Source organism: Chanodichthys erythropterus, chromosome 22 (genome assembly GCF_024489055.1).
Source record: "Chanodichthys erythropterus isolate Z2021 chromosome 22, ASM2448905v1, whole genome shotgun sequence".
Classification (NCBI taxonomy): Eukaryota; Metazoa; Chordata; class Actinopteri; order Cypriniformes; family Xenocyprididae; genus Chanodichthys; species Chanodichthys erythropterus.
The window spans coordinates 29748555-29764454 of NC_090242.1; the positions used below are offsets into that span (position 1 = coordinate 29748555).

Here is a 15900-nt window from a genome sequence, read left to right on the forward strand (position 1 = left end):
TTCACTTGAGTAAAAGTACAAAAGTATTTGCCTTCAAATGTACTTAAGTATCCAAGTACAATGCTTTTTTTTATGGCTATAATGTCCTATTATCATTTTTGTCACAAGACTCTTGCTTAACTCAGTCTACATAAAGACTCTAATGTCACTCTTGGCACTCCAATCTATTAATAAAATGACATTAATTAGTCAGACACTGATGTCTATAGTTTCAGTTTAACATTTATTTGTAACAGTTATCCAAGTTTTTATTTAAACTTAAACTTGCAAAACACAGGTTAACATGAGTTTTCCTTTACTATATCATATCTGAATGTCTCTGTGTATAAATATAAACTGGCCATATCAGATTCACTGTAATAGGAACTAGTGTTTGTGATCAGAAGAAATGCACTTGCCAGTCACAACTGCATATAGTAGCGTATATAATACTATTTCAGTTATGAATTTCCCCACACAGTCAGGAACAATATTTAGTAATGCTTTTACATGTAATTGTCAGTATTTGTGTATTATTAACTCTATACTGCTTCACATGAAACCTGGTGATACTTGGTAAAAAAAAAAAATAAATAAATAAATAAATTAAATATATCAACTAAGGTGACCTAAGCATAGTGTGAAAATCTCAAAACAAATTACATAACCTATCATCACAAGTGACATACTAAAATAACAAGCCTCAAATGGCAATGAACAATAGTTGTGGCAGTAAACATTATTAATCAGCATTCCATTAAGTGTACTTTTGGTGAGCATGCTAGTACATTATGGCACTGAAGATCTAACTAAAGTGGCAATATCTTTTATTCAGCTTGAGAAGGAGCTGATTCTCAAAGTTGTGTGAGTCCATTCTTGCCCTCCTGGGACTGAAAATAAGCCCTGCTGTGCTGAAAAGACGTTCACAAGCTGCAGAGGCAGGTAAAGCAGTATTGAGCTTCAAAGACAACTTACAGACTGATGAAGGACTTGAGAATGTCTTTGTCATCAGCTTTGCAGGCAAGGTAGCCATCTAACTGCTTGATACCTTCCTGACCATGAGTAGGCTTCATGCTCGCAAAGAAGTCCTCTTCCTCAGAGCCACTGGAACCATCAGCTGGCGGATGATTCAAAGTCTCTTCCTCCAGATGGTCCTTGATGTAGTCCAGCCCTGAAATGGACATTCGCATAGATGCTAAGAATCAAAACTTTAATATATTCACACATTTCTCCAGATTAAAATGTCAAAAGAACAGTATTTAAACAAACCTAAACAAATTGAGAATGTCAAGATAAAATTTTAGTTGGATATCTTAAAAAAAAAACATTTGGCTCAGTTTCTCAGAATCTTTAACTAATGACACTTTTAAAAATAAAAATAAAATAATCTTACCTAGTTTGACAATGCTTTCATCCGATGTCCAGGATGTTTTAAATTTCGGGACAAGTATTGCAGCCGCAATAAACTCTGGCTCTACCAGCATGTTTCCAAACCGCTGCTGCAGGCCTTCTTGTAGGGCACCAACCAGAGGTTTGCAGTACCTGGAGGTAATGCCAATTCGGTCAAGTTTCGAGATGAGGAGGGTCAGAGTAGGCAGAAGCCATCCCATCTGAACATCGATTTCAGCCTGAAGAATGTTGAGGGCTTTGGCAATGGGGCTCATGGTCCTGGCATACTCCTCCAGAAAGGCAATTTCAACTGGACTCAGCCTATCACACATTGAAACAACAACAATTAATAATTTCATGTCATTACAATTTTAAGTGTGTGTGTGTGTGTGTGTGTGTGTGTGTGTGTGTGTGTGTGTGTGTGTGTGTGTGTGTGTGTGTGTGTGTCATTTTACAAACAGTGGAATTACTAGGCCCTCAAGAGTCATAAATTCTTGTACTTCTCCCAGTATCTACTCCTATCCAATCCTTACTGAGCATGGAGTAGTCAAACAACTATTCAAAGTAATGAGTTAAAAAACAAAAAAAACATGGTGTTTACCATTATCTTTACTGGAACATGAATTTAAAGAAATGGAAGAAAAAAAAAACAAACAAAAAAAAAACAGCACTTACATTGGCAACTTGAATGAAGTGCAGACGGTTCTGATAGCCCCCTCTCCCTGATCTTTAATTATACGAAGAATTCTCTCAATGGCGAGAAATAAGGAATTCCACCTTGTTGCGTTGGGGCGGATCAGCTGAATTTTGCAAGTGTCTTCTATAATTTCTGCAGCAGCAGCAGATCTGCCACACTTATTCCATAGTGCATGACACTTAGCGAATGCTGATCGGGACAGCTTCTTGTAGGCTTCATTTGAACAGGCTTTTGCTGCATCCACTGTGGAAACCAAGTTTAATAAATGGCAGGCACATCGATGATGTTTCGGAAGTTGGAATTGTAAGCCATCATCTTCATCTAAAACAGCTGTGACCTCTACAAAGTCCACCTCAACACCATCCACATCCACGTCCACATCATCACCACACATCTCGTCACTGATCTCATCATCTTCAGCCTCACCTGAAGCAGAGTTATTGTTCTCATCTTGCTGTCCATATATACGAAATGCCTTTAAAAAATTTGACCCATTGTCCGTAGTAGTTCGAACAACCTTATTCTGTATGCCGAATTCAGAATGTATGTCATTTAGTGTGCAAGCCAAAACATCAAAAGTGTGCGAACCTTTGAGCTGCCTGCATGCTAGTGCTACTGAGCACCTCTCCAGACTGTTAGGATCAACCCAGTGGCCAGTGACACCGATGAAACCTCTTCTCCTTGAACTCCAACAATCTGTTGTCGTTGCTATGAAATCGATCCCTGACATTGCTTTTTTTAGATTTTTCTTCATTTCAAGTACTGCCTCATCCATCTTACGTCGCAGAGTGGTCCTTGACATGAGAGAGGCGTTAGGCTGAAGTTCATGCAAGAAAGCTTGAAATGATGGCTGGTCCACCACACTAAAGGGTTGTAGACTCTGGATCACAAAATTCAACACTGCATGATCAACATTCTTCTGTGTGACTAGCTTGGTTTCTCTCAACTTCAACTGTCTGGAGGTTGAAGGAGCCTCCTCGCTCTCCATTATTCTTTTCCTTGGCGCTGTTAGGGCAATATATCTCTGCATGTGGCTACCATGTTTTCTCTGCAAAAAGGAAACATTCAAAACATTAAGTTAAACCAGAGATCAGTCTCCTCTCTTTGATTAAATAAAATAAGCATTTCATGTGCTTTTAGCATGTCATAGATGTATGCTACAGTGTACATTATTTTCAGAATAGGCTTAGTTAGATCACAGTCTTTGGAAGCTGAACTTTTGAAAATAACAATCACTGTTAAAAAGGAGCACTCCACCAGTCAACTGTTTTAGCATCATACATGCACCAATGCTAAATTTTCGTATAATGTAATCATTATGTTCCAACTTGTAATAATTACTTTAAATTAAAATAAGATGTTAGCTAGTAACAGCATGATTTTTATTATCTTAGAACTGTAAATTTCTGACATAGATAACTTGGACACAGTCACCTCTGATAACAGATCACTTTAAATTGTAATGTAGACATACTTTCTGTAAAGGTACTTTGAAACTATATGTATTGTGAAAAATGCTAAATGGAATCGAATACGCTGCATGTAAAACTATTCAAAATAGAATTTATATTCCAACATAACATGTTAACATCGAATTTCACAATATCAGAGCCCTCAGCTTGAAAAGTTTCAAAAACAAATACTATGAAATATGATGAAACAGCTAACTTAGCTGACGACGTGTACAATGTCCATGGTGACGCTACATAGTCTATATTTTAACATACACAATAAAACAGTTTTCTGCAAGCTATTGTTAGATTTCTCGTTAAAAAAAAAAAAAAATGTGAAATGAAAATGGCTTACCTCTACGTGTTTCCTTAGATTGGAAGGAGAATTCTTGTATGACGAAATTGTACAGGGCCGAGGCAGGCAGAGAAGGCACTTAAAAATGAAGGACTCGTTCTTCTTTTCAATAATTTCAAAAAAAGTGCGTAAATAAGGCCATGGGTGTTGTGGCATGTTAGAGTCAGTAACGTTAGTTTCTTCCATCATTTATCAGGACTCAATGTTATGCCTGTTGCATTGACGTGATGTCATGTCACTCACGTTGAACCCTATATTCGCGCTGTTGCCAAGGAGACAACAGGGGCAAGTAAAACAAGTTCAAAACTAAACGCGTGCTGTGATTGGTGGCTCGTTTGACCAGTTAAGTTTTTATCCACTCATAAATAAAAAGGAACGACTGATTTTGAAAATGTAGTAGAGTAAAAAGTAAGATATTTGACTTTGAAATGTAGTGGAGTTAAAGTAAAAGTCTCCCCAAATTGAAATACTTCAGTAAAGTACAGATACGCAAAAAAGCTACTTAAGTACAGTAACGAATTACATTTACTTCGTTACTGTCCACCACTGCTTGTTGTCTGAACAAATTTCACAGTCCACACTATTTTACATGTGCTAATGAGGAAAATCAATCAGAATTTTTGCAAAATATGGAAACACTTTAATGTTTTGCATATAAATAGAAATGTCAATGGTCTTAGAAACATGTTGTATAGTTTTGAAATGCTTGGTAGTTACCTAGTATTAGTTGAATGTCTAATAAAGTGGCACATACTTACTGCAGATGTATTCTGTTATTACTAAGCTAGCTGATTTATTGCTTTAAAGATCTGATTCATATGTTGTTTGATAAAGTCACAGTCTTCACTGAAGAAGTTTTTCCCAGCTGTCACCTTTTAATATGTGGTTCAAAGGTGTTTCCATGATACTATCACCCCAGAAGGGAAAACTTATTCATGATCACAGCCACTGATAAAATTTTATGCATTGATTCCTAACCTTAAAGATTTTGTTTATTATATTTTTAATTTCTGTTTCAGAATGTAAGTCCTCTGTGACTAATTATATTCAATAGCTGCACAAGAAATGCACTGTATAAAAAGTATTTGTTATACCAATCAAAAATGTGATTAAATATAAATGTTTAAATCAAAAAGGAAAGGATTTATTTATTTATTTTATTTGTATTTTTTATTTGTTGTATTAAAAAATTTTGGTTAATTAAAATAAATTGATTTTTGACCCTTTTATTATTATTATTATTATTATTATTATTTATGCCAGTCTGTTAACTACGAAGCCGAGGAAGTCACCTTGAGGAAAGAGAGAGAGAGAGAGAGAGAAAAAAAAGCCCCGTAAATCCATGGCCACAGTTTTGCAATCAGTCCCCTTAGTTTATAAACCTTACTGACAGATTCTTAAATTGTTCCTTTGGTTTAAGGGGGGACTGAAGGGGTGGATTCTAGAATCCACTGCCGCTCCAATATATATCTTTTAAGTTATTTATCAACATTTAAATGTCTGTTAAATTATTAGAATGACTTCTTCAATGTATGTTAAAGGATCTATTTTCCTCTGCACCTCTCACTGAGAGAAAAGAACATGTTATCAGTATGTTTTGGGGAAAGTTTCCTGCTCAGAGCAGAGCTCAGATCAACTTCAGCCTTGAAGAAGCTGTGAATCATGTGTATCTGTGTATGTGCGCTAAGTGTTTTGTGCAGGTCCCTTTGTACTGGAGAACTGGCATTCTGCTTGAGACCAGCAGACGCCACATCATGACCCCAAAAGGACATCCGGTACCTAAATCTAGGGTCCCCCTCGTCATCACCGTGACAAAGGGAGATATGCTTCTTACTATCTGTCCACGTGTGGAAAATTTCTAATCTTGTCTATTTTTAGCCAATCAGAATCATCCAACCTAAAGTAATGACGTAGTTAGTTGACTCTGTTAGAGTATAATTGTTGTGGAAATGTGAATGTACGCAGAGCGGCCTACGAACTCTTTGGGAGACTTGAAGCTGGCTTCTGCTGATGAAACTGCAAACTATTCTTCTATTCTTCTTCTGCAAACTATTAAATTTTTCTTCGATTTATTATTTTTTTAAAGTTTGACTCCGGGTCTTTATTCAACATATCTGGTCTTAAGGGTCTTAAACTGTTTATCCCCAACAATATAAATATCAGTTCCTAAATATATTCCTAAAACTTTTGTGCATTGGGCACTCCACGGCTTGCCAGCATCTGCCTCCCTAATGGGGGTTACAATAGTAACCTAGACGTTCTTCAATCATTGTCTCATTATAAATGTGTTTCTCACTCTACTTGTTAATCCTTAATTTGTCACTATGTAACCAAAATGTTTTTACCAAAATGACCCAAAATGATCCTGTGAGTGCTCATCCATTTCCGGAAATAGGATTTATTATTAATAATAATAATCATTATTATTAGCCTAATAATCATTGGTGCAGATCCTGTGGGTTCCATTTCTGGACAAGGCCGAACACTCACTGAAAAACACTAGATACTCTCCATTGTAACCAGTCAAAAAGTCAATTAAGATTCGGGAACCTTTCTGATTAGTGGTTCCCCTCTCATAGGGCCCCAGCGGGTTATAATACACACAATTTTACTGTTATGTTCAACATTACAACATAATGATAATAACCTGGCAGAAAATATTGCTTTCTGTTATTTTTTTTACAAGATGATAAATTGCATTTTAATTTACAAAATGTAAATAATGTGTTTGTGTTTGGTTGGTAATGCATTTTCTGTCTGTGTGTCTCTCTTTGCGAGAGACACAAATAACTTTTGTGTAATGAATTAATAAAGCGCAACATCGCACAGAGAAAAAAGACAGTAGCCTACTCTTGAAAATTAATACCATGTAGGCTATAATTAATGTATATTAATTCCATAATTGTATGGAATGTGGGCACCTACCAGTAGAAACATAATTTTGCGCATATCATCATTATTATTATTACCAATTATTATTATTATTATTTTACAACATTATTATTTTACTAGCCTACATTATCATATAATTCTACTGTAAAAGCAGTAAATGTAACTGATAGGTGAGCCATAGTCGATCACTCAGCACAGACTTCTAAAATGAGGGACAGGCCACAAATCCATGAGTGAAGTTTATAAATCCATGTGAACGAATTGCACACAGAATATGAATTTGTGGGTATGGATTGAAAAACCAAAGGTATGGTTTACAAATCTGAATCCACGGATTGGAAATTCATGGGAATGGTTTGTTAAAGTCAGTTTTAAACTCAATTATGACTGCATAGGCTGACCAAAATCTTAATGACCAAAATCTTAACCCTCTTCTTCAGCAGGGATCTTTTTCATTATTACTCACTGCACCAAAATTGTCAAACAAAAACACAAACGGACAGATTTTCTTCCATAACACTTATAAATTATACAAATGTTGTACTATAAGACATTATCAATTTCTTTAAAGCTGTTTTTGAAACAGTTTCACTTTTTTTTTTCATCATAATAATTTTTAACTGCTTATAATTTTGTCACTCTATCCCATCAAATTGTTAGTCTGCAGATCTAAAAATATATTATCGTTACTGTCTCAGTCCCACTTATCTCTATTGTTTTGCAGAAACCAAATTATTGTTTTTCTCAAATCCCTAGGTTGCACAAACAGCCTGATAGCTTCTTTCACCTTCAACCCTTATTACATAAATTGTATTTCTCTAGACATCTAATGTCATGCATCCATTTAATGGATAAAAAACAAAACAAAAAACAAAAACAAAAGAAAAACAATAATGAATAAAACTTTTATCAATTATATTCACTCCTCCTTTGTTTGCCCACCGGCCTTCCATAAATTTGAGGGGTTTCTCTGGATAATTTACTAGTGACTTAGCCAATGTGTCACTTTGTCTCTGCTGTCAAATCTTATAACATTTAAGTTTATCATTTTGATCAAACAAAGAAGACAGTGTTTAAATTTAGACCCTCAGTTGAATTTAGACAAGGGTTTTTTTTTAACCCATGAACGGCAATCTTTAATTCCATAATTCCAATTTATATAAATGTTCCTAAAAATACTAATCCAGAGAATAATTAAAATCAACATCATACATGACAAAAGTCATAATTACCATTAGCAGACAGAGCTGGATATCCAATCCACTTAAAGCTTGTCCCATGTTCTGTATCGTCTGTTCATAAGATTCAATCTGAAATATCGGCTTGTCAAAATTTGACATTTCACTTAACCCATCTGTAATGATAAAACACTCATTGACATGTACACACTGAGGACAGATTATTTTCCCAAACTAACACATACAAAACACAAAGTTCAGTCAGCCTCACACACACTAGACACATGAATATGAACCTGCTCATTGTCAAGGTTTGCTTTTTGTTTTAATTCTAAAAACACATTTAAACATATATAATAATTTCTGTAATACATTTTCATTTAATTTTGCAACTTATAAAGCGTTAAAATACATGTTTAAATTATATGTTAATACTACTTTAGGAAACAGCAAATGTAAATTATATTATTGAATTTGAATGATCATTTTGCTCCAAACATTGCACATATGGAAAATGTAAATTAAAATACAGAAATGCATTGTCATTTTACATTTTGCTTTGCTATTTTGCATAATTCTTTTTAAATCGAATATTGCTAGACATGTGAATCAGGGTATCTTCCGTTCATTCATGTTTTGATTTGATATTGAAATCAGAAAAATGAGAAAAACACTTTTTTTTGTTTTTCTTTTATAAAATGAAAACAGAAAAACAAAAAAAAAAATGGCTTGATTTTTCCTTTTTCGTTCTGGGGTTGGAAACAAATAAGCAGTTTGAATATGCTCTGGAACAAATAATAGATCAATAAGACCAAAGACTGCCCGTTCTATGTACTCAAATTGAATTATGTCTCGTGTTTAACCACTATAAGAGCCAGCGGCAAATCCCCGAGGCACTGGCCGAGATGAAGCTGTTCTCGGCGGTTACAGAAGCACTGAACGGCCGCTGACGCACTCGAGATCGCATCTCCGAAAACGTCAAAACTAATTGTAAAATAGGCGCTGTTATTAAATATGAGTCACATATTTCAGGTCTAAACAATTACATTCTCGCCTAAAAAACTATTAAAACTACAGTTCGTGGTACAAGAAGTAGTATTTGTAAAAATTACGGTTGATTTGATCGGCCGCCATGACGGTCACTTCAAGCAGAGTGAAACAAACGGTGAAAAGACAGTAGGAGTGCTGTTATCACTGAAATATTGCATGGCTATCAGCCAATCAGATTCGAGAACCAGACAGAACTGTTGTATAAATATAAATATATATATATATAATGGTAACAGGACTGACCAGAGTAACAGGGATGAAGTTACACATTCTTCAGCATGTACTCTACATATTTGTTTACATAATACTGTAAAGTTTCTTTTTAATTTACATTATATTGTTTTGCATTCACTTTGCATAGCTTTATTACTGAAACATTACATTTCTAAGAGATCTAATGTTTTAAGGGTACTGTAGACCCATTAGACTCATCCATCCATCTGTTTTGTCTGTGTCAGTGTGTCTCCTCACAGAACTTAAAATATGTATGATCTGGTTTAATTATTAGGCGAGGAAGATGATCAGATGGGTATTCTTGTGATCATCTGAAACCAGACCTCGAGATCTTGATGCTGAAATTTGGTTTCACACTCTTGAACACTGCAAGATTGTGGCGAAGATTTCACCTTACAGCTCTTGTTTGTAATTGCACATACAGTGATTCATTATTGAAAATTATTTGAAATGGATGCATTAGTAATTAAAAAAAAAAAAAAAAAGTTTATTAAGACTAATCAGCTACCCCTAGTCATTAACAAAACCAACTGGCAGCATTAAAACCAAATAACCACAGCCAGCACATAACAGGAGTTGCAATAAGGAAAAAGGGAAAAAAGAAAAGAAAAACTGTTAGCTCAAAGCTTACATTTTTGGTAGCTGATAAAAGAGAATGTGAACAGGCTTGTTTTCATATCAAAGGAGGGAAAACATTTCACCACAACAAATGAGATTTAAAAACTTGCAGTGTAATAAACAGAACAGTCATTCAAAACAAGCTAAGATCAACAACTAAGAGCACAAAAATGAAAGTGAAAAACCTATTAAGGATGTTAGAAATATCAGCAAAGGCAAATCGACAGAGAAATTACTCATTTTACTGAGTAAGCTCCAACCATATGTCTCTCTGGATCTCCATATGGCAGGCAGTGACTGGCTGGAGAGCAGGGATGAAACAAACCACACCATCATACAGGTACCAGAGTACATCATCTCGGTAGGCCAAAAGAATTTATTTCGACCTGCACTGTGCATGCATTTGACCTGGGCATAGGAGTCATCCGTTTCCATCACAATTCCTGGATAAAGGTCATCATCATATCTGACTACACACCACTTTCCAATGACCTCTGAACTGTTCCAGTCAATTGCACTGTGTTGGATTGGAGTTTGGTCACACAGAAAACTGAAGGACTGGGAGCCAGGACATTGGCATTCAAGCCTCTTCATAGCTACACACATGCAACTAACATCACGGCAGATCAGGCTACCTCTTGCCAGTGTCAAAACCTGATGTAGGCGCATGGTTGAGGGAACTGGTTGGATGTTTTGAGGCATAGCCTGCACTGCCTTCTCTATATCCTCTTCCTCCACATAAAACAGCTTGATGGAAGTTTGTGTTTTGGACAGTGCTGAAAACAGTGCCCTTGCATCTGGTATGTCATGGCCTTTGCTGACAAGATCATCTGCTTGTCTCTTAAGCACACCTCCTAATCCATCAGGAGCCCCCTTGCCACGGATTGCTTCGAAAAAATTCCATGTGCCTTGTGCGAAGCCTCTTTTGTACAGTTCTGTGCAAAAGAGGTAGAAGTTTCCACGTTGCCGGTATTGTGTGCAGGGACCATCACTTAGAAAATGCAGCACCTTCACAGCAGAGTATTCCTGTCTGATGTAGTTTAGCACAGGCGTGAGATGTTCCCAAATTGCAGGTGGGCCCTTTTGTCTGGATGAGGACACAGTGCAGAAACAGAGAGGTGTGGCATTTGGTCCTGGGTATAGAACACCAGTATGTAGTGTGGCTTGTTGATGTGAAGCACCAAAATGCACAGCTTGGACTTCAGAGCTATATTTACATCCGTAATTCTCTGAAATGTCCACATGTATTATGCACTCATGACTGGACAGTTCTTTCTTGAGTGCTCTGGTGAAGGCAAATTGATGGCTGATGTTAAAAATATGGCACTTGAATTTTGACAACTGTTCATTGAACAAGTCAACGAGGGCTTCCGTGGTGGTCTCCATCTCTTTTTTGCCAGTGATTTTGAATGATTGAGTTTTGCCACTCTCTGATCTTTGCTTCTCTTCTGTTATCCACTGGGAATATGAAACAAGGGCTGTTGGATTGTATGGTGTAATAACAGGACAACCATTCTGCTTACACGCTTCACACTGGCCATACATGCACTTCTTGTTCTTGGAGTTACACACAACCTGTTCTACCAACTCCTCAGTGTTGCAGTGTTTTAGTAACTTCAGGTGGTAGAGCTTGTTTGTGATGAAGCCAAGGTTTTCATGCATCTTGCACAAACAAGTCTCTCTCTCAGACAGGCTTGGATTGACTACCCAAAATGGACGCTGGTGACAAAATAATAAGAAATTATTATGTTTGGGTATTCTCCCAAGAACTTTCTGTGCGCTTTTCTCATTGTGTCAATGAGGAATCGTTTTTTTTTTTTTTTGCTTTTTAAGTTGGCTTTTTGTCTTTGTCTGCTTCCTTCCAGTAGTGAAACGGTTCACATCATCCCGTTCAAAGAACAGCCTCATGCAGTCTTTTATTGCATCAGCTGTCCGAGTGTTTCCTTCTCGTGTGAATGTGAGTGGGGTTTTGTCAGAGTATTTTCACCTTTTCTTTGAGAACCCCAAAACCGCCTGAGCATACTTTCTAAGCCTGTACTTCTGTACTATTTTCCACCTGCACATATTTTTGCAATTAACTGCCTCTCTTTTTCACCACTGGCATTGTGATACCAGTCACTGAGGTCTTTGGTTAGTGCAGTATGGAAAACTGTCTTCTAACAACATTGGGCAAAGTGTGCAGCTCACGGTTGAACTTGGATTTGGGGACAGTGTTTTTTTCTTTAGTCGTTGGTATCTCTTCTTGAATTTCTCCTTCTCTTTACGTTCCTTTTGCAGCTCTCTTTCCAGGCATGACAAAAGGTCAGTTGTTTTTTTTTTTTTGTGGTGTCTTTTTGAACGTTTTCTTCCTGTTTGATGTTGCCTGAAATGTAATCGTAAACCAAAAAATGTAACCTTATATATAAGTTGAATTCCACTACGATAAATCTAGGTCTTGTGTAGTATACTTGTTCTATATCTATTCTTGATCTATAGCTATTCTATACTTGTGTCTGTATATTCTCTATTTATTCTATACTTGTATTCTTGAATTCATTGTCCTATGTCTCAATGCACTGCTTATACTGTTAGTCTTATGCTGTTTGTCTCATCATTACATGTGTGTATATTATCTATCTATATATATATATATATATATATATATATACATATATATATATATATAATTTATATATTTTTTTTTTACTATTCTGACCTTGAAGGACCAGCTTCTTGTCGATCTGGCTGTTGTGATTCTGGGCTCACTGGAGGTGTGGACAGGCTGCTGAGTGCAACTGAAGCTGCCTTTTTAGCTGTCCTACACTTTGCCTGGGCTGCTCTCCATTTTCTTCGCTGTAACCTCTGCTTTCTCTCGCCACAATCTTGAATGTCTTTTTTTCTTCCCCTGCTTTCTGTCTTTCCTCCATTTCTGCTTCTCCCATTCAAGGTATTTTGCCCTTCTTTCAGGATCCGCATCTCGGCGAGTGTGGTAGCGCATTTGTTGTTCTGCTGCTCTTAATGGCATGCTACTATCATCTGTGAAAGTGTATTATAGTGAAAATATAAAATCAAATTAAAATTAACACAATGTTAAAAGTATTTAAATAGTTAATACTTTGATTATGAGATTCAGTGTATCAGCAATACTAAAAATACTGACTAAATAAAATATGTAACTGATGTCACCCACAATGAATAATAAAGACATTAGATAAATAATACACATGGGATGACTTTTTTAAATGTTTCAAATTTACACAGAAAAATCAGAAAATCAGTGTGGCTGAGGTGAATGTCATCCCTGTTACCCACATGTCAAGACCTGTTACTCTGGAAAAGTAACAGACTAACAGACCAAATCATAAAAGCACATGTCGTACACTTTGAAAGGATATTACTTGTAGATAATGATTATATTACATAAAATAAATAAGTGTAAAATTAAATATATATATATATATACATCAAAAATGATAACAGGTTTGACATTGCATGATATCCCCCCTCAGTGAACTTCCTGGAAATGATGTCACTGGAATGTACCATTATTTTACAGTTTTTTGTTTTTTTTTGGTGAGGGTAACAGGGTTGACATGAAATAGCGGACACTGATAAAATGATTTATATTTTATGAAAAATAATTATGCTAAAACATTGCTTGTCAATAAGATTATACTTAGAAAAATATGCAAATGTGTTTTTGTATCATTTTGCATTCAATTTGCAAATTAAAAGTCCTGCTGAAAAAGACCATTCATAGCAATGGACAGGCCAAAAACCTTACCCTCATCAGAATAAATGCAATTTTAATTATTTAAAATAATATTTAATTGACTTTACTTTGGTGTAATATTGATAAAACAATACACAGTATTGGTATGTTTTTAAATCACAAATTTATTTGTTGTTATAGTACTTCTATATCTGATTATGACATTTTTAAACTCAATGTATCGAAGTTGTAGGCTGGGGGTAGTTGTGTGCAGCTGCAAAGTAAATTAATATTTATGCGATAAACTAATATTTCACGTGATGGATTAATGTCTACACAGAATTAAGCCCTGACTCTGCATCAGAACGATTTGTGTCAAGCCATTCACTAGTCTGACTATTTGATGAGAAAGAGATAAAATGTAGAATAAAAGTGTTAAGAATCTTTACAGCTGTAGAGCGAGGGACTTTTATTCTGTTGAGCGGAACCAATGAACAACTGATGACACGGTTTGACATCTCGTTGACCAATCAGCGGAAAGAGGCGTTTCATTCCCGCCCACATGTAGAGATCGAATATTCAAACTGCTTGTTTCCAACCCCAGAACGAAAAAAGAAAAATCCAGCCAGTTTTTTGTTTTTTCGTTTTAATTTTTCTGATTTCAATATTAAATCAAAACATGAATGAACAGAAGATACCCTGATTGCATGTGCTTCCATAGACGTCACCCGTAGATTTCTGAAGAGCATTTTTTAAGTGAAAAAGTGGTCATAGCCATAGCAGCGCGTCATCACGTGTCAATCCCAGGTAACTGAAAATGGGCAAAGAGGCGGGACATGGCTGGAACTGAGGTGCCTGGTTGCTGAAACCACGCCCGCCTAGTGCGCTGTGATCATGTTAGCAGTTTAAAGAAGCTATCTATCTGTCTTAGACACTATCTAAAATATTTAAAAAAATTAAATTATTAATTTTTTTTTTTTTTTTTTGGTTTTGTTTTTTTACCAGGTTTTGTTGCTAACCCAGCTTTGTTGCATCCTATGCACATATGTGCCTTTTTTGTTCTATATTTAAAGAATTTTAAAGTATTTTTTTAAGTGCTTTTTGTTCTTATAGTGAACCAGAATAAACATGTGCTCTTTTCTTGTCATTTATTTATTTAATTTTTCCAGGTAATATGTGCTTACAACTTTATTTAAATTTGTTAATTTTTTAAGTCAACAGGTGTTTGTAAAAAATTTTTACAAACACCTGATAAATACTGAAAAGGATTTGAGTACAGAACAGTTACAGTGTTTGCAGTGTTACAGTACTATGGTTATTCTTAGCTAAACAGTAAATATTATTTTCACACACTCAAAATCCATTAAAATAATAATGACTATGTTATGAAGATACATCATCCATTGAGGAATTCACTTTTTTCTACACCAGTGTTTTACAATCTTTTGTCTTATCTCTTTGGTTTGTAAACCATATACTAAGGGATTTAATCCCGGTGGTACAATGTGAAACAGTATACTAGCTAGTTTCCTGCTGTCAGAGTATTCAGGAAAACGATGAAGTAAAATAAAAGTAGCTCCAGAAACACACATGATTAAATAAACAGTTAAATGAGTGCTGCAGGTTTTTATGGCTTTGTTGTTGAGGGATTTGTTTTTGCTGGTTATGCATACAGTAGCAATCCTGACATATGTTATGAAAATACACATCGCTGAGAGACTGAGTACAACAATGGTATAAACAAGTCCAAACACATTATTTATGACTACATTTTCACAGGACAGTTTAAACAGTGAGGCATTGTCACAGAAAGGGTTTTCAATTTTATACCTACAGTGAGACAGACGCAGAGTGAGTCCTATCATAATTGCCACTAAAATAATTGCCAGGCCCCAAGCAAATGCTGATAATTTAATGACCATTTTATTGGTCATTATAGATGTGTATCGCAATGGATTACATATAGCTACATATCTGTCAAAGGCCATGATCATCAGCACATAGTGACATGCTGCTGTAAATACATGCACAAAATAAGCTTGAATAACACACTCTGCATATGATATATAGCGCTCTGAGGTGTCCCTTAAAATATCCTGCAGCAAACGTGGCATAATGACAGTGGTTCCTAGTATGTCATTCAGTGGCAAGTTGCAGAATAGAAAATGCATTGGGTCATGCAGATTCTTCTCTGTTGATATCAAAAATATAAGTCCAATGTTTGATACCATTGTAAAGACATAAGTCAAGAGAAGGAGGATGAAAACAGGTTGAGATGACTGAGATGTAACTTTCAGTCCCTCCATGAGGAGAATGCTGGTTGTGAATGTCAGGTTGTCCATTGGTTGCTGTACACAAACCTGAAA

General features: G+C 35.7%; 1 protein-coding gene and 1 pseudogene across 1 annotated transcript; both read right to left on the reverse strand.

The window, feature by feature from the left end:
* Nucleotides 1–784: 784 nt before the first annotated feature.
* On the reverse strand, nt 785–11505 carry LOC137012289 (zinc finger BED domain-containing protein 4-like; annotated as a pseudogene).
* Nucleotides 11506–14946: 3441 nt separating this feature from the next.
* Nucleotides 14947–15876, reverse strand: LOC137012591 (olfactory receptor 8G17-like). The gene has a single exon (XM_067375925.1). The coding sequence runs from the start codon at nt 15874–15876 to the stop codon at nt 14947–14949; it is 930 nt and encodes a 309-aa protein (XP_067232026.1).
* Nucleotides 15877–15900: the final 24 nt, after the last annotated feature.

What these genes read in the sequence shown, in the direction of transcription:
- LOC137012591 (XM_067375925.1), bottom strand. Translation starts at nt 15,876, where the DNA reads ATGGACAACCTGACATTCACAACCAGCATTCTCCTCATGGAGGGACTG.